Here is a 21266-nt window from a genome sequence, read left to right on the forward strand (position 1 = left end):
TTAAAGAGTTGCTTCCCTTTAAGCGTTAACTAATGGACCTTGAGGGGATGTATTGGCCAAAACAGAAACCCACAGCTAGCTTGGTTAACTTCTTGCTAGACCTTAATGATTAATTTTTAAAAAAATTACTACATGGTTCATATGGTATGGAGAAGCTCACTGGTTAATCATTTTGGAAAATGCATTAAAACGTCCATGACGTTTTAAAAAGTTAATTTTTCGGTCAGTATTTTACTATTTAGTCCTTATAGTTTTAAAAAATTTATTAGTTGGTCCCTCAGATTTTTAAAAAATTTACCAATTAGTCCCTCTGTATTAAAGACATTTTAGATTTTTGTTTGCAATAATTAACGGCTAAAACTAATGGAGGGACTAACTAGTAGACTTTTTAGAATGTCAGAGCATTTTTTAAAACCGACGGACCAACTAGTGTGTTTCTTCATACAGTAGGGACTAAATAATAATTCTCCCTTAAGTTTTTTTTTTGTCAGAATGTATAGCTTTTCAGACATATTTTCTTTATTTTTAAAGTGACACTCTTCTAGTTTATTTTTAGTCTTGTTTTTGTGTTCATGAGGTGACTGGAACTGCAGCTTATAGAAAGCCATGTAAATAAATTATTTTTGAACTTTCTCAATTGAACTTTTGCATCTATTGGACATAAAAGTAAAGGATCTAGTATCCAGTATCTCAAGCTTAGCCCTAAACATGATGGGTGGAGAAATTAAAACCTTGTAGCCAGTCCTGGCTAATTTGGGACTAAGGTTAATTGTTAATTTTGACTTTTGGTTGGTGCGTCTCCCCTGTGACCGTGAGTCTTTCGTTGTCTTGAAGTCTTGCTATTTACTTGTTTATGAAGCTCTTGTTCTTCTGGCTTTCTTCTGTAGTATGTTTTCTAAATTCTAATACATTGTTTTTGCTTGATCATGAATATTGTATCCTCAGGACCTATCAGATGGGTTGAAGCTTCTGTCAGCTGCAGTTTCATTGTTTGGACCACGTAAGGTAGTCCAGGAACTTTTTTTCTACAACGAAAATCTTTGCTCTTCTTCCTTCTCAGCTGATAGGGACAAAGAATTGGAACCAGAGTCTTTCATGCAAGTGTTCAAAGAAACATTTGTTCCATGGTGTTTGGTTGGATGTAATTCCTCCATCAGTGCTCGGCTTGATCTTTTGCTTGCATTTCTCAATGATGAATATTTCTCTGAGCAGTGGAGTTCAATTATTTCTCATGCAATTAGTCATGCAAATCATAAAACTGAGCCTGGATCCCCAGAGTCCGACTACTTAGTTCTGTTGGCAATGCTTTTAGAGAAAGCAAGGGTTGAAATTATGAACAGGATGCTGAAAAAAGATTCTAGTCATCAACACTGGTACGATCCAGATGACTGGCATCGTGAGCTTCTTGAATCAACTGTAGTTGCTGTTGCCGGCTCCTCTTTTCCCTTGAGAGCTTCAGCTGCTCAGTTTATATGGTATGTGAATGGAAATGTTGCTATTGATCCATTATTCTATACAGTTTAATATGTTGTGGAGAAGTAAATGCAGTATGGACTGAATTATAGAATGGAGATATAATCAATCACTGGTCATGTATTTATATTACAATTTTGAATTGAAGGGTGTAGGTGAATGAATGCGCTTAGAGGCAAGAGTACATGAAGTGAGATTGAGCTTACTTGGGCTTGGACCAAACATTGCTAAAAGGTTAGAATTAACCAATTAGTTTGTTGATCCATGACCCTTATAAGCCTTTTTGATTTTATGTCTTCTTTTAGATGTATGACTCTGAAGTCTGAACTCTCCCCCTCAAGTGGCAAGTGGGATGGTTGAAACTTGAAATCCTTCCCCTGAAACTTGAATATTTTGAAATGCAGTCACAACACTGGGAAACTGAACTTGGAACTGAATTGATATTGAAACCAGACCTAACTTGCTCTGATGCCATATTACAATTTTGAATTGAAGAGTAGAGGTGAATGAATGGGCTTAGAGGAGAAGCCCATGAAGTGAGATTGGGCGTACTTGGGCTTGGACTAATTGATGCTAAAAGGTTAGAGCTAACCAATTACTTAGTTGGCTTATGACCCTTGTTAACCCCTTTTGATATGTCTCCTTTTAGATGTAGGAATCTCAACATATTTATAGAAGTTGATAACATTTTTACCCCATATGACAAGAGATGTAGATATTTCATCAGGCGGCGGCATTCAAAAGTGTCCATGTGACATAGATGGAGTTATTCCCTATCCTGCTTTTATTTGCTATAGTGTGTGATTAATCAATTCTCACTTCAGCTTTTGTGCACTAATTTGGCTAGCCTGTTTAGATTTTGTGCTTATCTTGCTTCTCTATGTATTTCACTAGTGCACTAGTTGAATGAATGCTTATAAGAAACATAAGATTTTATGACTTGACCTAGAGGTTATGATGGTTTTCTATTTATGTTAATCTTCATTTATTGGATTGAGTGACTTGGATGCACCAAAACTCAAATTGTTTTGGATTGTTAGTTGTGTAAAAGCTAATTGAGCTTCTAAATTTCTTAGCCAATGCATCACAGGGTGCTGATCGTACCAAATATGAATAGATGTTCTGTTAATAATCCTCAATTCCTATGCGAGATCAGGTGTTAGTATTTTTCTAATGATTTCATAAGGTGATTTCTAATATATTTATTCATCTGCAGTGCTGTTCTTGGTGGCTTCACAGAAGAAGATTTAATCTCGTTTGTGTCCAGAAATGCTATGCTTTTGGTATATAAGGAGGTTTCCAAAAAGTTATTCACTTTTATTTGTGAGTCCCCTTTCAGTTCTGTTAGGGATACAGGTTGTTTGTTAGCTGCTGGAGCAAATGTTTCAGTGGATGATCGGATATCTGCAAATGTGATGGCACAGTTTGCTTTGGATGTACTTGGTGGTAGTTTATATTGCTTAAAGACAGTCGGTGAGGAAATTGAACAAGTTTCAGGTGTTTTGGCTACAGTATTTATCATGAACTGGGAACAGAACATGGAAGCAACCATAGATGATCCACTTGATGAATCAAAGGAAAAAATTAAGGACCGGTCTGAGATTAACGAGTCTTTGCACAGATTTCACAGCAAGATAAATGGAAAATTTTGGAAAAGTCTCAACATTGGCATTCTAAATAGAGTACGGAGCATCTTAGTTCAGTTTATTCGGTCTGTTGTATTCAAGGAAGGTAAGCTTAATGCAAATAGAATCACTTCTCTGTGCTGCAAATGGATGCTTGAAGTTCTTGATTGTTTCTGCCGTGATCAATATGAGGAGCAAAATCTGTTAGACCAGCTTCTGAGGAAAGAAGATACATGGCCATCATGGATTATTCCAGACTTTAGCACCCCAGCTAGGACTTCTTCCTTAAATTCCACAGATATTCCCGCTGATGTCAATGTGAGTGGCATTTTTATAATTTTCTTGCTCACTTGATAGAATTAGAATTGTGATTCCTTCTTACTTTTCTTTAACTTCTATATTGTTTAATTTTGTTTCCCATTTTTAATTAATGAGATCATGTATATTCATTGCAATGCAACATAAAATTAGATAATATTCACTGACTGGTATTATTACATTCCATTTTAGGAATATTTGTTTCATCCTTGGCATCTGGAATCTTATGATTTGCCCAAAATGCTTCTCTTGTTTAATATTCCATTTGTTGATGCAACAATCATTTTCCCATTACATTATAACTTTTTCCTATAGCCTGTAACAATTACCTATTTTATAGTACTTCCCTAACCCTTTCATTAAAAACTTTCTGTTACCTTTAGTTGTGATATGGAGAATTCAGTTTTCACTTTAATAAAGCATACAATAGAGAATTTCTCTCATACTCTTTATTTCTCACAAGTGTGTGTGTGTTAATTAGCTACGCTGTGTCAAGTTGGTTATAGTAAAGGCCTAGATAGCTGTTGAGATATTTGCATGATTTGTGCCTGATTTATTCCTAATTAAGTTGTTGTGATTATGTACTTAGAATCTATGTAACTCTTCATACTTATTTGTATTCTCTTGTACAATATAAATAAGACATCAAGCTTGAGAGAAGAATTAAGCTTTCCCCCAACATTTTTCTTCTTATTCTCACTCATCTCTCTTGCTCACTCTTTCACATCTATCAGAGCCTAAAAGGCCTGGTTCATCCTTTCTTTTTCCATCCTGTAATTGACATCCTCTGTTAGTACTATCTGAAGACCCACGTATCTCACCTCCCTCACCATCCAAAGTGCCTCCCTCCAATTGGCCTTTCTATCCAGTTCGATCACTGAAAAAGACTTCACGCATCTCCACTTGCTGCCACAATTTGTTGACATTCCCTTACACATTGGCTCCTGGACAGTCCTCCAACAACTGTTTCTCAACGGCAATCACTCCAGCCACTTCACCTAGATAGAGCGATCCTCGTCAGTGGTCCCAATCTTCTCTTTTCCTTTCACAAGCACGGTAGCTTAAACAATGGTGGGTCGTTCAGGCAGCAGTAATCCATCTTCAAATAGTATCCTTTTAGTGATTTCTTAATTGGGTTATCTTCGTCAATATGGTTGAGATTTAAGAAGGGTGATTTCTCAAATTCAGATGCACTCAAGCCCCTCTTCGGTTTTATTTCAAGTTTTCCTACTATTGCTACTGTGAAATTGCTGCATAGTGATAGTTATGTATCATGGACTGCATCAATAGAATTGTGGTTTATGGGTCAGGGTTATGATGATCACTTAGTGAAAGCGCTAATGATATTACTTCTATTGATATGGCAAGTTGGATTAAGATTAATGTGCAATTGTGTAGTCTTTTGTGGCATTCACTCGACCCTAAGTTACTTACCTTATTCCAAGCATGCAAATCTTATTGGGAAGTCTGGACTCTCGTTATACAAATGATGTGTAGTGCATATACGAGGTTGTCTCGTATATTGTCTATTTACAACAAAATCATCAAGACATAGCAAGTTATTTACCATAAATAGAAAGATGAGTTCAACTCTTTTATGCCCTTTTCTGATATCATCACTACACAGGAAAAATGACGAGATAAATTCTTTGTGGTGTTGACATTAATTGGTCTCTGATTTGACTTAGCTTCTAGTAGGGATCAGATATCAACGAGTCCCACTATTGCTTCTTGGTGAGATGTCTTTGTATGATTAGTACACGCTTCTTTAAATACAACTAAATATTAATGTGGTTGAGACATTTGTGTTAGCTGTGCATACTGAAAATCAGCAAAAGCAAGGAGGTTCTTGTAAAAGGAAATAAAAAGGCTTTAGAAGACATTGAGCTTATTGTAACAAAGGTGGTTGCACTTGAGACACTTGTTTTTGCATGGTTGACCACAACACTCATATGCCAATACTAATCACCTTATGGCTCATACCGCTAAGATCAATGGTGATAGATTTCTACCCTTACCCAATGCTAAGGATCAACAATTATACTCCATTATCTTAACTGGAGCTGATTACAATAAGTATTTGCAATACTAAGCTGCCAAGCAGTAATCATTTTCCTCTAGTAATCCCCATTCTTTGGAGTTGCATTTATTTGGTTGTACATGCTTTGTTTATAATCACTCCCGAGAAAGATAAATTCCAATTTAGATTTGTTAAGTGTGCATGTTTAATATAGTCTTGGACTTAGAAAGGGTATAGATATGTAAACCTCTCTGTATTTCTCTCCAAGCACCTCCAACACCATTCAATCCTCTTTGTCTTCGAGTCTACTAGTTGTCTCTACCCTCCTATTCACACTCCTGCCCTTCCTTTGGATAGCTTCTGATGAATCTTCTCTTACTCTTTCGTCTCTTGACGACTCTTCTCTTGCTCCTTCGTCACTTGCTCTAATAGTGGCAACAACACCGTTGCACTTTATGAAGGTATTCGTTTTTGTTGCAACCCCCATTCCATTTATATTTTTTGTGTTACCATCGTTTATTACCATCCTATTATACCTTTGTTGCTACCTTGTCTAATGTTCCCATACCTAAGACTATAAATAAAGCATTAGCACATTAAGGGTGCAGAGATGCAGTGATAGGGGGAATGACTCCGTTTTATGGTAATGGTACTTGGTTTGGTTTCATTACCACACGACAAATCTCCTGGTAGAAGCCGTTGGGTTTAACTATCAGGTTGGTATTGATGGCAAAATGGATCAGTTAACAACTTGCCTTGATATATGGGCTTGACTATAGTGATGCAACATTCTCTCTCAGTAGCTAAAATTGCATCTGTCTTTGGCAGCTATGCATCATTGCACTCTTCATCAGCTGGACATTAAAAATGCTTTTTTGCATGGTAAGTTTGCTAAGTTTGCTAAGTTTGCTGAAGAGGCGTATATGAAAGAACCACCAGGGTTTGTTGCTCAAGAGGAGTCTAACTTGCTATGCTGCCTAAAATGGTCAATATATGGTTTAAAAACAGTCCCTGAGAGCATGGTTTGGATGATTCCACATAGTGATCCAACAATTCAAAATGTGCCAAAGTGAGGCTGACCATTAGGTGTTTTTACATCATAGTATATAGTAAAAACATTTTCTTGGTGGTCTATGTTTATGACATCATCATAACAAGCAATGACCATGATGAAATTTCTCAACTCAAGCAACACTTTATTCAATCATTTTTAGATCAAGGATCTAGGAAAATTGAAATATTTTTTAGGATTGAGGTAGCACACTAAATTTGGCATATCGATTTCGTAGAGGGAATATGCTGTAGATATATTCGAGGAAACAAGTATGTTAAACTGCAAACTTGTAAAAACCCCTATGGATTCAAATGTTAAATATGTTCCTGGTCAAGGAGGAGCCATTAGAAGACCTTAGTAGATATCAACATTTGGTTAGAAAATTAAATTATCTCACAATGGCATGTGCAAATATATCAACATTTGGTTAGAAAATTAAATTATCTCACAATGGCATGTGCAAATATTGCATTTGTTGTGAGTGTTATAAGCCAGTTTCTAAAGGCTAGGGGAGAGCATTTGATCGATTTGGTTCCGAACCGAACTGAAATAAAAAACCGAAAAATTGATTTAATAAAAATGGCAACCGAAATCAAATCGAAATAAAGAAAAATTGAATCAAACCGAATTAGTTTGATTTGATTTCGATTCGGAATCGAACCGTAAAAAATACCCAAAAAGCTTTGTCAATTCGTGAATTCCCTCAGCCTCACAGGGACACAATCCCAGATTCCAACTACTCAAAATCCGAAGAATACTTTTGATAATTATAAAAAATCAATAATTCCAAAATATAATCAATAATAACATTAAGATCTCATCAATCCTATAATCCCAAATTATCAATATAAAAAATTTATTATCTAAACTATCGGTACAAAATCTGAACAAATCTAATCAAATTTATAATCCCAAATCAATAAAATCTTAATAGAAGCTTACAATAACTGTTTCTAACAACAATTCCATTTCAATACTCAAATCCACAACAAGAACACATGAACGTATTCAATAATAATGATGATTGATGAGTGCAACTGATGAGAGGACGCTGATGCATGAATCTGGAAATGGATCTACAAAAACTCTTGGATCTGGAAACACCAATGAATGCAATTCTGTGATTTGGATTGCAATTCTGTGACTAGGAATTTGAAACATCTTTTTGTATGATTCATATGAACTGAAAGTAGTGGATCTATGAGTCAAGTGGAAGAAGAAGAGGAGGGAGAAGAAGATGGAGAGAGAAACACCAAAGGAGAAGAGGAAATGGAGATGAGGGCTTTTGATCAAGAAAGCATCTGTGTGCATATATATATATATATTATATATAACACTAAAAGGCAGCATTTCATGGATAGGACTTCTTCAGTTCGGTTTCCTTTTTTTCGGTTTTTAAAGAGAGAAACTGAACCAATCTGAAAAGCCAAAATAATTGAAAACATCTAACCGAACCACATTGAACAAATAAAAAAAACCAAACCGACCGAACCGAATTGATTGGTTTAGTTTTTCGGTTTAAACCGAAAATTGCTCACCCTACTAAAGGCTCCTTATAGCAATCACTGGGATGCAATAATCCATATTCTTAAAAACATCTAAAGGTACACCGCGATAGAGTCTACTATATGAAGACAAGAGTCACTTGCAAATTGTATGATATTCTGATGCGGATTGGCAGGGTCAAAGTTGACGTTCTACTTCAGGATAATATGTGATAATTGGAGGAAATCTAATATCCTAGAAAAGTAAGAAGCAAATGTAGCTGCCAGATTAAGTATAGAAGTAGAATATCAAGTTATGGCTCTAGTCACTTGTGAACTAATCTGGTTAGAAGGACTTCTCCAAGAATTGAGATGTGGATAAATTAGGCAAATGAAGTTAATATGTGATAGCCAAAGTGTCCATATCACCTCAAATCCAATTTTTCATGAAAGAATAAAGAATATAGACATTGATTATCACTTTATTCAAGAAAAGATTGAATCAGGATGCATTACTACCAGTTTTGTTAACTCAAATTACTGGTTAGTAGATATTTTCACTAAATCTCTTCAAGGTGCTTGAATCCAATATATTTATAACAAGGGAGTATATAATATGTACACTCTAGCTTGAGGGAAAGTGTTGAGATATTTGCCTGAGTTGTGCTTGATTTATTCCTAATCAAGTTGCTGTAATAATGCAAGTAAATTCCCTGTAATTCTTCATACTTCCTGATTTGTATTCTTTTGTGCAGCATAAATAAGATATTAAGCTTGAGAGAAGAATTAAGCTTTCCCCAACACTCATCTTCTTTCTCTCTCATCTTCCTCTCTCTTTCTCACTTCCTCACAATAGCAAAGCCTTGTCGTATAGATTTCCATTCTTATGCAAAAGGATTCCTTAAATACGAGATAGATGGTGCAAATTTGCATTTGATATTTTGTATAATCAGGGGTTTAATGGCTGATTTAGTGATATTTGGTTTTGTCTAATTTGTGACTTGATATGTTGACTTACAAATTTAAATTTGTTGCCAAGTGCAGGTGTATGGGAGTCACAAGTTTGTTTCTTTAATTGACAAACTTACATTCAAGCTTGGGTTCAATAGAGTTTTTGCAATTTATGTAGAAGATACCCCTTCATCTCCTTTGAATAAACCAACCAATGAAGAGCTTACTGGTCGAGCCTGGCTTGCTGCTGAAATCTTATGCACATGGGAATGGCCAGGAGGCAGTGCTACAGCTTCTTTCTTGCCCCATCTAAGTGCATTTTCCAAGACTTCCAATTATATTTTCCGGGAAAGCCTGTTAGATTCCATCTTCAACATCTTACTTGATGGTGCTCTTGTTCATGGAGAAAGTGGTACATACTGTTCATTCAATTTATGGCCTGCTGTAGGTGATGAATTGGTCAAAATTAAAGAACCATTTTTGAGAGCTATTTTGTCATTTCTCTTGACTTTGTTCAAAGATGATATATGGGAAGGAAACAAAGCTATGAAGCTCTTTGAGTTGCTGGTCAATAAGCTTTACATAGGTGAAGCAATAAACCGGAATTGTTTGAATATTATTCCTTTGATAGTCAACATTCTTGTACAGCCTTTATATCGGGGAAGCATCATACCTGGTGAATGTGATGACAACAATGAAGTTTGTAATTCAGGTGAAAATTGGTTGCAGAGTATTGTTAAGGATTGGCTTCAAAGGATTCTATTGTTCCCGCCTATAGTTTCATGGGAAACAGGACAAGGTACAGGCATGCTTTTTAAGCCATGAGAAAAAGTTTACGTTTTTGTGGTCCCGTCTAGCATTAGCTTGTTATGATATTTTTTCATTGATGTTAGTGAATTACCAACATCTATCATCGGCTGTTCTTTTCGGTGGGTGGGTATACATGCTACTAAGTGACATATTAGAGAAAATTGCTTGGCACATGAAGGATGTAGAACTTCACCAGATGGATATGTACCGGCTTCTTTTTAGTGTTCCATTACTAGTGGTCATTGTATTTTCACCCTGTTTGAAATAATTATTATGCATGAATTCTATTCAGTTTATTAAAAGAAATCAATTCAAATGATTTTGATATAAAATCCATGTGTTAGGAATAAATTTTAAAATGATGGAATTCGTTTCATTTCTAGTATTTGGCAAAATTGAAATTGTACCGAGTTTCTTGTTTTACCCTTTATTTACAGAGAAACAATGTAATTGAGGTGAGGGTGTTTTGGAGTTTTAATTGGAGACTTCATCAATTGAATTGTATTCTTGGAAAATAATAGTTATATGCAATGAATTTATTTATTTCAAATGACTTTTTTTTTACCTAGAAGAATTGAATGCTATTAATTTAAACTTTCCAAACATGAGAATCAGTCAAATAGAAAACAATTAAGTTGAATGGTTTCATGTTTAAACTTTCCAAAAGATGCCCTTTGTGATTGTTGCCATTTATTTCATCAATATATTGAATTTCTTCTTTTATTGAAAAATATTGATGATAGCCTTTTCCCATTTTGTTCCATTATAGATATGGAAGAATGGTTCCAGCTGGTTATTGCTTGTTATCCTTTTTGCACAACGGGCAGTACTAAATCGTTGAAGCTGGAGAGGGACATAAGCCTTGATGAGAGAGCACTCATACTTGATCTATTTCGAAAGCAGAGACACAATGCTACTGTCTCGGCAGTAGGTAAGCACTTGCAAATGGCACAGATGTTGCTGTCAAAGTTAATGGTTATTTCTGTTGGTTATTGCTGGAAAGAATTCACTGAGGAAGACTGGGAGTTCTTCTTCTTGCAATTGAGGTCTTGGATTCAGTCAGCGGTTGTGATGATGGAGGAAGTTACAGAAAATGTGAATGATGTGATCACTAACAGCTCAACTTCTGAAAATTTGGATGTTCGTAGGAATCTTGAGCAGCTTGTCTCGATCTCAGACATGTCTCCTGTAAATGTTGCTCTTAATGCCCTAGCATCGTTTTCTTTGTTTTCTGGGATCTTAAGACATGAACAACCAGATATGATTCCAAACCCCATGGGACTTGAAAGATGGAAGCCAGTTAGGGATCGAATCCTAGAAGGCATTCTCCGCTTGTTCTTTTGCACTGGCATTGCTGAGGCCATTGCAAGTTCTTATTGTCAAGAAGCTGCATCTATTGTAGCCACATCTCGGCTTGATAATAGCTACTTCTGGGAGTTGGTGGCTTCAAATGTTGTTAACTCATCACTGCCTGCTAGAGACAGAGCAATGAAATCTGTTGAATTTTGGGGGCTAACCAAAGGGCCTATAAGCTCTTTGTATGCCATTCTGTTCTCCTCTTTACCAGTCCCACCTTTGCAGTTTGCTGCTTATGTTATTCTTTCATCTGAACCAGTTTCACAGTTGGCTATCATTGAAGAAGATGTTGATTGTTCTTTGGATGGTGATATTAATGGCAACCTGAATTCAAGTCAGCTTGAACTGTCATCGGAAAGAAATGTCCACTTGAAGGAGGAATTATCTTGTATGATTGAAAAACTACCTTACGAGGTTCTTGAAATGGATTTGACTGCACATCAAAGGGTAAGTCACTTAAATAAGTAAATTTATTCATTCTGCTGTATTTCTAAGCAGCTTGTGTCATTGTATATTCACATCAGAAGTTAGTTATCATCTTTATGGCTTATCTTCAAATATGCAGGTGAACGTCTACCTTGCTTGGTCTTTGTTACTATCACATTTGTGGTCATTACCCTCACTATCAGCTGCAAGGGAGCAATTGGTCCAGTATGTACAAGATTCAGCTAATACAGTGATATTAGATTGCCTCTTCCAGCATATTCCTTTGGAATTGTGTATGGCACAAAGTCTTAAAAAGAAAGATGGGGATCTTCCTGCTGGAGCATCAGAGATTGCAAGTGCAGCAACATCTGCTATCACAACAGGTTCAGTATTGTTCTCTGTGGAAGCATTATGGCCTATTACACCCAAGAAAATGGCTTCACTTGCTGGGGCATTATTTGGTTTGATGCTCCGCATTCTTCCAGCTTATGTTCGAGGTTGGTTTACTGATTTACGTGACCGTTCTTCCTCATCTCTAATTGAAACATTTACGAGAACATGGTGCAGTCCTCCCCTAATTGTGAATGAATTATCCCAGGTATGTCCTGTTTTAAGAAAAAAAAAAAATAGGAACTCTTACTTTTTTATACTGTTGTATTTCAAGCTATGTGGATTTCAATTGGGCGTTTGCTAAACTGCTTTGATTCGAAAAAGAAAATGATGAAGGGAAAAAAGGAAGAATTTCTTGCAATTTTATATCATTAAGTGAAATCTTTTTGTACTTGAAAGTTTAGAACATCGAGTCATCGTTGAGTGTGTTTCTACCATTTATCCTTGATGCAGATAAAGCAATCCAATTTTGCTGATGAGAACTTTTCAGTCAGCGTAAGCAAATCAGCAAATGAGGTAGTTGCTACATATACAAAGGATGAGACTGGAATGGATCTAGTTATTCGTCTTCCTGCATCTTACCCATTGCGTCCTGTGGACGTTGATTGTATGAGAAGCCTAGGCATTAGTGAAGTGAAGCAGCGGAAATGGTTGATGTCAATGATGCTATTTGTTCGTAATCAGGTAATTGCTAGTAATATTATTGCTTTTCTGCCAATGCCTTGAGAATAGGTATCTTACTGTGCTATTGGGCAGTTGATTATTTGGTTGTGGGATGTCCTGCAAATTGATTGGGTTGGGGAATTATAAGGTGTCAGAGAAGCAGGATTAGAAAAGTGGAATAGGTCTATTAGAGTGGCGCAACAGGTTAAAAATCTGGTAGTATAGCAATTTTAAAAAAAAAATACTGAAAAGAAATGAACTAAAAGAAACATTTAAAGAGGGGAGTTGTGATGGAGGAGAAAAGATAACGCAGAAATATGCACCTCCAAGCAAAAGCTTCCAGCTTAATCCCCATAACTGTTGATTTTTTGTCGAAATGAGAAAGCTTAAAACTATTTGTGGACTTAAAAAAGTGAATATTTTAGGACATCTATTTATAAATTATTAATATAAATTCTAGTCCTTTGATCATCTCAGTTATGGGAACCTGAAAAACACTTCCCGTACCCCTACTTTTCAGATGGTACTGTGGATATAAAAGCTATATTGATAAGATGTGAATTATAACTCCAGCCTGGGGTTCATCTTGCCCTAACTCTGTCCTCAAACTTCTTTTATACAGGAAAATATACTATTTAGTCCCTATGATATGGAGAAACTTATTAGCCGATCTTCCAGTTTTGAAAAATATATTAAAATGTCCCTAAGGTATAAAAATCTACTAATTAGTTATTCTGCTAATTTTAACCGATAAGTATTTTACTATTTAGTCTCAATTTATTAGTTGGTTCTTCAGTTTTTTAAAAATATATGCTAATTAGTCTCTTTGTATTGAAAGTGTTTTAGACCTTTCTGCAACACATGAGAGCTAAAATTGACGAAAGGAGTAATTAGTAGACTTTTTAAAATCTTAGCGATGTTTTTATTTATGTTTTAAAATCGAGAAACTAACTAATGAATTTTCTTATATTAGAAAATTCCTATTTGGAGAAGTTGATTTTAAGAAGAATTAAATTGAAATTATGAAACAAATAATTAATAAAGAAAACTCAGCTGAAATTAATCGAAATTGAGAGGTTTGCAATTGATCATGGATTAAAGAGATAATTTCATTTAATTATCTATTATTTTGTTACAGTGTTCAAACAATCGAATTTTACTAATTTTTTCTTAAATTAATTTCTAGTTAATTAATAATCGCATTAAGCGTGTAAATTTAATTAATTAATTAATTTAAGAAAGAAGAATCCAAACTTGATTAATAATAATAAGCGAAGTATTTAAATCAAATCAATTAATTAGTTAGTATAAACGAATATTTTAATTGCTACTTGTATTAACCCAATTAAATAATTACGTATTTACTTGGTTAATTAGCAACACGTTGTCTTTCTAGGAGATTCAATAGGTCTCTTAAATTTCTAAGAGGACAATAATGGAAGTGGTATTTCTCAAAAATAGAAATTAATTGAACTTAATTTGATTAACGTTCAATTGAATAAAAGAGTTTTAGTCTCTAAGGACCATGATAAAATTACAGAAAATAAAAGAAGAAAGAGAAGAAGAATTCGATCAAGAGGGGACCGTAGAAGAGAGAGGAGGTGATGAGAAGAGATGATATGAGATGGGATCTAAGGCAGCCTTTATATAGACTTTTCTAAACAAATAGATAATTATTCACAATTTAGAAGAAAAAATAAAATAAATTTACTATTCCTGTGATGACTTTTATTCTAATTATGATCTGATTGTGCTTGCATATATTTGAAATTGATTTAAACTCTGTACAGACCAGACCCATTTTTTTTCTGATCACTCTTATCCTAATTATGATCCGATTGTGTTGAGATAACCAAGAAGAAAAGGAAATGGGGATAAATCTTTTTTGCCACTTGCTGCATTATAGATGCTCAACACCTATGCATTAAGAAGAAGATGTTGAGATAACCTTATGATTGTTTGTTGGTGATGCAGAATGGCGCACTAGCTGAAGCTATACGAATTTGGAAGAGCAATTTTGACAAGGAATTTGAAGGTGTTGAGGAGTGCCCCATATGTTACAGTGTTATTCACACGACCAATCATAGTCTTCCTCGCCTTGCATGCAGAACTTGCAAGCATAAATTCCATGCTGCCTGTCTGTATAAATGGTTCTCAACTTCTCACAAATCATCCTGCCCCTTGTGCCAGTCTCCATTTTAACGAGGCATCACTTACAAGTGAATTTCGTCGATCTTGCCTCTTACCTCAGTAAACCGGGCTGATGTCAAGAGATTCAGGATATACATGTAAAGTGCAAACAAAACTGGAAGTTTCCCCTCTTTTGTTTCACACTCACATCCATGGCGCCAATATTTTGAGTAGCATTCATATGAATAGTGGCCAACCTCATACCTCTCGTGAGAGAGCATAGAAGAGACTTAACAGATGGTGAGATTCTATGCAAAAATGAGGAAGCTGCCTTGCATATTTGTATGCAGTATTGATCAGCAATAATTGATAAATTTGATATTTTTAGCTTTCAAAATTTCTCCAATATCACTTTCGTCTGGACTGAGCTGCTCAAGTGATGGGAGTAGGGTTTTGTGCTCCCTTCTCCAGAAGCTGATTGATGTTATAATTTTCAATATGTTCTCATCCCAGACCTTCAACCGACACAAGCAAAGAGCATATAGGTTATTGTGAACCATTTGAGATATATATCTCTTTAGATCAGCACCATTAGGAATAAAGATCTAAACAATATTTTGTGAGTTCATTCTGTTTCAGGTGGCAGCACACACACTCTGAACCACCTCTGCTTTTGTCAAAATTTAATTAGCCTTGTGAAACAAATTTGGTTAACTCGATAAAATAATTCAAAAGTTTGCGAAAACTTATACTTATATTTTGGACAATAAAATTAAATATTAATTAGTCACGATTTTGTCATGTTTTTATTTATTTTTATTAAATTTAATTTAAACTTAATTTTTACAATTTTTAAAAGAGGAAATTATTGAATTAGTAGTCATAGTTAAGACATTTTATTTATTTCAAAATACTATCTTATTAATGAAATAAAAATTCAAGAATCATATTATAATTTGTTGTCAATTTTTTAAATTGATTAAATTGTAACTAATTTTATTACCTAAAAAAATTAGAATATAAATATAATTTTATGTAAATATTTAATTTTTTTTTCAATAAGCAAATTAAAATTCGTGTTTAATATTTATGTAGTACTTCCTGCTGTTAGCAATTTTATAATGCAATATATTTACAGATAAAACAATTATCACGTGTTGCGATTAATATTTTTTCAGTATTAAAAGTTATAATAGAGGACGTAATCTTTTAAATATGAAATATTTTATTAACATTATTATTATAAATTTACTAGTTTTCTTTATTTAAAATTTATTAAAATATTTTTTTAATATAAATTTTATTAATTATATTGAGAAAAAACTTAATATTGAAGATCCATACTAATCCAGACCAGCAAGTCTCTCCATAACACTAAATCTAGATCCAAAATGTTAAAGTGAAAAACTTGAACCAATATCAGAATGTATAGAATCATTAAAAATTCTGGATATAAAAGTCAATAAATAGGACTAACATAAGAAATAGAATGGGATCTTTATATAAAAAAATCCTATAATCATAAACAAGTTGACCAAATTCGGAGAAATTCTCACATTGAGATAACACAACATCAACCACACATTTCGAATCGAGTTCAACATCCACACTATCTATGTTATAGGATTCAAGCTACAATAGAGATTCACGCAAAGCATGCACTTCAGCCATTTTGGGCTGAACATTACCTCTCAAATGACCAAAAAATGCTGCAAGAAACGACCCAAAAGAATTATGCAAGATAACACCTTGCCTGATAATTCTAGATTGACTAACTACTCCAGCATTCACATTGCATTTAAACCTCCCCGTACTAGGTGCTTGCCAACGACTATTCGTGGCATGTTTATGGCTACCATTAGCTCCTCCTGTAGGAAGTTGAAGACTTAATCAAGAATATAAATAGACCACCGCTACCCGAACAACTTGATGAGGAACCGAGTGTTGATCACGCCATAGATGTGCATTTCTCCCATTCCAGAGATTCTATAACAGCATATGTGTCTTGCTCTACAAAGAGATATTAGACAAACCCAATATAGTTTGAATTAGAATAAAACTATTAGACATATTTTAATCTAGAATAGGAAAATCAAAGATCCTCCAACACTCAACTGGAACAAGACAGTGAAAAAGGACATCGATTCCACAAACCTTATACCCAGTAGTAATATTAACTCCTTTCAAATTCAGAGATATATTAGAAGGTAGAATACCTCTACTAACTCACCACAAAAAATTTTTCACTTTTGGTTGCATCTGCAGTTTCTAAAGTTTCTTCCATGAGCCTGACATAATTGGTTGCTCCAAGCTTTCATCCATACTAACCAACAAGTGATACCTAGATTTTATAAAATATAACATGTTCTGTGTATAATGCCATATCCATTTATCTAACTGCCTAGATATACTCAAAGGAATATTTAACACACAAGCAATGTCACTAGGAAGCAACAACTTCTGAGAGCAGCCACAAATTCCAACCTGTACCTTGCTCGTTAATTAAACTTGAAACTCTGAGATCCTCCAGCCCATCCATATAAGGTGTTTCAACAAAGAAATTATCATCTCGGCTAAGCCAAAGATCCCCCTAAACCTTAATCAACTCACCATTATCTACTCTCCACCTGGTACCGTTATTTAGCAACTCCTTGGCCTACAAAATACTCTTCCAAATACAACTCGGGTTAGACCCTTCATTAGCATCAAAGAAATCCACTCTAGGAAAATATCTAGCTTTAAGAACATGAAAAGAAAGAGACTCATGAGCGGAAAGCAATCTCCAACCTTGCTTACCAAGCATAGCCAAATTAAAGTACTTTAGATTTTGGAAACCTGAACCTCCCTTGTCCTTACTCACACTCATCTTCTGCCATGATAGCCAATGAATCTTCCTTCTGTTAGTACCATTAGAACCCCACCAAAATGAATTCATCATCCTTTCTAGTTCCTCACACAAAGAAACTGGGATGGCAAAAACACTCATCACATAATAGAGAATAGCCTAAGCTACTGATTTAAGCATAACCTCTTTACCAGCTCTAGATAAGAATCTTTCATTCCAGGTATGCACATGTTTTCATACTTTATCTTTCAAGAAAGAGAACATACGCTTTTTATTATGTCCAATAACGGAAGGAAATTCTAAATATTTCCTATGGTCAAGAGGATTATAAACACCCAGAATTAAAGAAATGTGTATTCTAATATGGTTAGAGCAATTGGGACTAAAAAAGATACCTGAATTATTGAAATTAATAGCTTGACCTGAAGCATACTCATAAGTTCCCAGGATATCCTTAATATGCCCAGCTTCTCTATCATCTGCCCTAAAACAGAAGGAACTGTCATCATCAAACAAAAGATGGGACATAGCCGGGGCTCGACAGCAAATTCTTATACCATGAATAAGCCCATGTCATTTTGCATGATGAAACAAAGCTATCAACCCTTCATAGTATAAAATAAACAAACAAGGACTCAAAGGATCACCCTATCATAACCCTCTCTTCGGTGTAATAGGCCCAAATTTCTCACCATTTAAAGTAACAAAATATCTAACCGTTGAGACACACAACACAATCATATCAACCCACCTACTATTGAATCCTAACTGCAACATTATTAGCTTAAGATAAATACAATCTACTCTATCATAGGCCTTACTGATATCAATTTTGAGAGCCACTTTTCCTTTTTTACCTCTTGTTTTCCTTTTCATAAAATGTATAAGTTCGAAAGCTACCAAAACATTATTATCAGAAATCGACCTGCCAGGTACAAAAGCAGACTGAGATGAAGAGATAATACCTGGTAATAGCACTTTCAATCTATTAGCAAGGACCTTTGCTAAAATCTTATACAGAACATTACACAATAAGATCAGTCTCAGATCCCGTAGGTTTGATGGGGATTCCTTTTTGGGAATAAGAACAATAGTAGTGTCATTGAGAGTGTCTGAAAAATTTCCAACTTGCAACCATTCTTAGCAAGAGGTTACCACAAATTCCCCAATAATATCCCAGAATTTTTGATAGAATGCTGGATTCATGCCATCTGGGCCTGGGGCCTTAGTAGGGTGCATATGAAGGATTGCTCTGCGAAACTCGTTAGCTGAAAAAGGTGCCAAGAGCCTATTATTATCACTATCAGTAACCACTGGCTCAATAAGCCCTGTAACACATATAATCACCATTAGACACATAAAACAAGTTATTAAAATAGTCCATAACAATAAGGCTCATACCTTTCTTATCTGACACCTGCTTCTTAGCACTACTAATGAGAAAATTAACAAAGTTCTTTTCCGTGTCGAGGCCTGAGCATGGAAGTATTCAGTGTTCTTATCTCCTTCTTGCAACCAAAAGTTTTTTTAGCATTGTTTCCAATACAACTCCTCCTCCAGAGGAACCCTGTTTAGATTCTCTTTCAAACCATTCTCAATCAGTCTAGAGAGATCATTATTACTGTCCCTCATAGCTTTAATACCATTATGGATTCGACTAACCTCTTTATGAAAATTACAACCAAAACTCTTACTCCAAGCCACTAACTTATCAACACACAGGTTGATTCGCTTATTACTTCTTCTACCTTAGAACCTCGACATTATAAATATCAGATTTGGTCAACCAATAATTTTCAAATTTAAAATGCTTGTTTTTACCCTCTTAGTGGCTACTAATACACTATAGAAGAATAGGGGAATGATCAGAAACAGAGGCATAAAGATTAGATAACTTACAAGTCGAAAAGTGCTCCAACCATGTGTGAGTCACAAAGGCACTATCCAGTCTCTCCTGAATCCATTGGCTTGACCCATTCCTATGCTACCATGTAAATGAGGAACCATGCAATGGAATCTCTGTTAGTTAACATGAATCCATCGCTTCCCAAAAACTCCTGAATAGATACTTCAGGTGCTGGATACCCCCATCCTCATCCTCCTGAGAAACTAAGTCAATGAGGATGTCGACTGTTTAAGTGGGGGAGAGTGTTAGGGTCCTAGAATCTCAGGGACCAAAACTGTAATTTTTCAACAGTAGAGTTTTTGAGAAATAATATTGGGATAAATTAGTGTAAAATAGAAGTAAGCTAAGTGTCGTGTTAGATTTTTGTAATTCCCTTTAGATTATTTATTTAGAGGGGTGTGTCATATGAGACATATTGATGTCTCCTCCTGCCACAAGCCAAGTTGTTCCCAAGTCTCTTTAGGGGGGAGTGACTAGTCGCCCACCAGCAAGGGCTAGGCCCAGTTGGCTACCGTAAGCCTACGGAGATCTTGAGCTGTGCCTTCACTCCTTGTAGACCGTCCCCCCTGTCTACAAGGGAGGTGATAATTATTGTAACGATGGTATCGGTGATAATATATAATTACTATTTTGCCCTTGGAATAAAATAAGTAGCCTGTTTATGAATTCTCATGTCCAGTTTTTATCTTTGTGCCTACTGTGAGGCTTCTGATTGAATGCTGCCTATTGGCTTCGTTGTTCGCAAGTGAAACCTTGACTAATTAGGATATTCATGTTCACAGGGAATTGGGTGATTCTCAAGGCTGACTTGGCTTGAAGGCATTCAAGTCAAGTGCCGCATGGTCCCAATTGAGTGTCAAAATGCGAGTCCATGACAGAAGGTAGCAATGACTGCAACTGCTCCCTTCGTTGGTGAAGATCAAGTTGCGTCGAGATTGTAGGAGAAAACTGATGTGCGACTCTCGAAAATCGCAAAAACCTTCGCAATGCAATCAATAACGAGGCTATTGCTATCGGAGCAGGTTGGCCAGTGAGCGCAAGTGTTGCGTCTTTGGCATCTCGCGCTAGCGACATTGGTATTATAAACTTTGGTACTATAAACTTTTGAGTTTATAGGCTCAAGTTTCTTTTAGAAAAAAAGGTATTATCCTCCAGTCAATATCATTGATACTATAAACTTTTGAGTTTTTCCTTCGTTGTTAAATATAGAAAAGGATATCTTAATATAGTAGTCAATGATTTTTCAAGGAGAGATATTGATAATTCAATCTTGATGGCAATATCCGTGTCGCAATTAAGCTTCTTTGATGATATTAGACGAAACAATAAGTATTAAATCAAGTCCAGCAATTAATCTCTCTTGTAAATGATGGTGCCACAGCTAATATATGGAGTTATAAACAAGGTCTTCTCTTATACAAAGGTAAGATTTTTCTACCTAAAGATTCTCCTTCTATTTGAACCATAATTGTAGCACTCCATAATCAAGGGCATAAAGATTACAAAAAAACCCTTGTTCCATATCACTCATAATTTTTATTGGTCTTGAATAAAATTCAAAATTAAAGAATTTATTTGAGCATTAGCGACATAAAACTGAAACCCTTCAACTTATGAGTCTTCTTTAGCCACTTTCTATTCCTACCCTAATTTAAGTTTATATCTCCTTAGACTTTATTGAGAGACTTTCAACATCTCCTAGAAAAAATATAATTTTGATAGTAGTGGATTGCCTCTCCAAATTTGTACACGTTCTTCCTTTATCATATCCCTACACTGATGTAAGTATGTCTCATTTATTTTTCGATCATATTT

General features: G+C 35.2%; 1 protein-coding gene across 1 annotated transcript in view; it reads left to right on the top strand.

The window, feature by feature from the left end:
* LOC110606775 (E3 ubiquitin-protein ligase listerin) overlaps positions 1 to 15323 on the top strand; it is a 38880-nt gene extending 23557 nt beyond the window's left edge. Inside the window, exons 10-16 of the mRNA XM_021745764.2 lie at positions 946 to 1475; positions 2690 to 3416; positions 9019 to 9724; positions 10505 to 11538; positions 11657 to 12115; positions 12361 to 12591; positions 14545 to 15323. Of these exons, the coding sequence (XP_021601456.1) occupies positions 946 to 1475; positions 2690 to 3416; positions 9019 to 9724; positions 10505 to 11538; positions 11657 to 12115; positions 12361 to 12591; positions 14545 to 14772 (3915 nt within the window). The 3' untranslated portion in view covers positions 14773 to 15323. The remainder of the gene's footprint in view (positions 1 to 945; positions 1476 to 2689; positions 3417 to 9018; positions 9725 to 10504; positions 11539 to 11656; positions 12116 to 12360; positions 12592 to 14544) is intronic.
* The last annotated feature ends 5943 nt before the right edge of the window (positions 15324 to 21266 follow it).

Source organism: Manihot esculenta, chromosome 18 (genome assembly GCF_001659605.2).
Source record: "Manihot esculenta cultivar AM560-2 chromosome 18, M.esculenta_v8, whole genome shotgun sequence".
Taxonomy (NCBI): domain Eukaryota; kingdom Viridiplantae; phylum Streptophyta; class Magnoliopsida; order Malpighiales; family Euphorbiaceae; genus Manihot; species Manihot esculenta.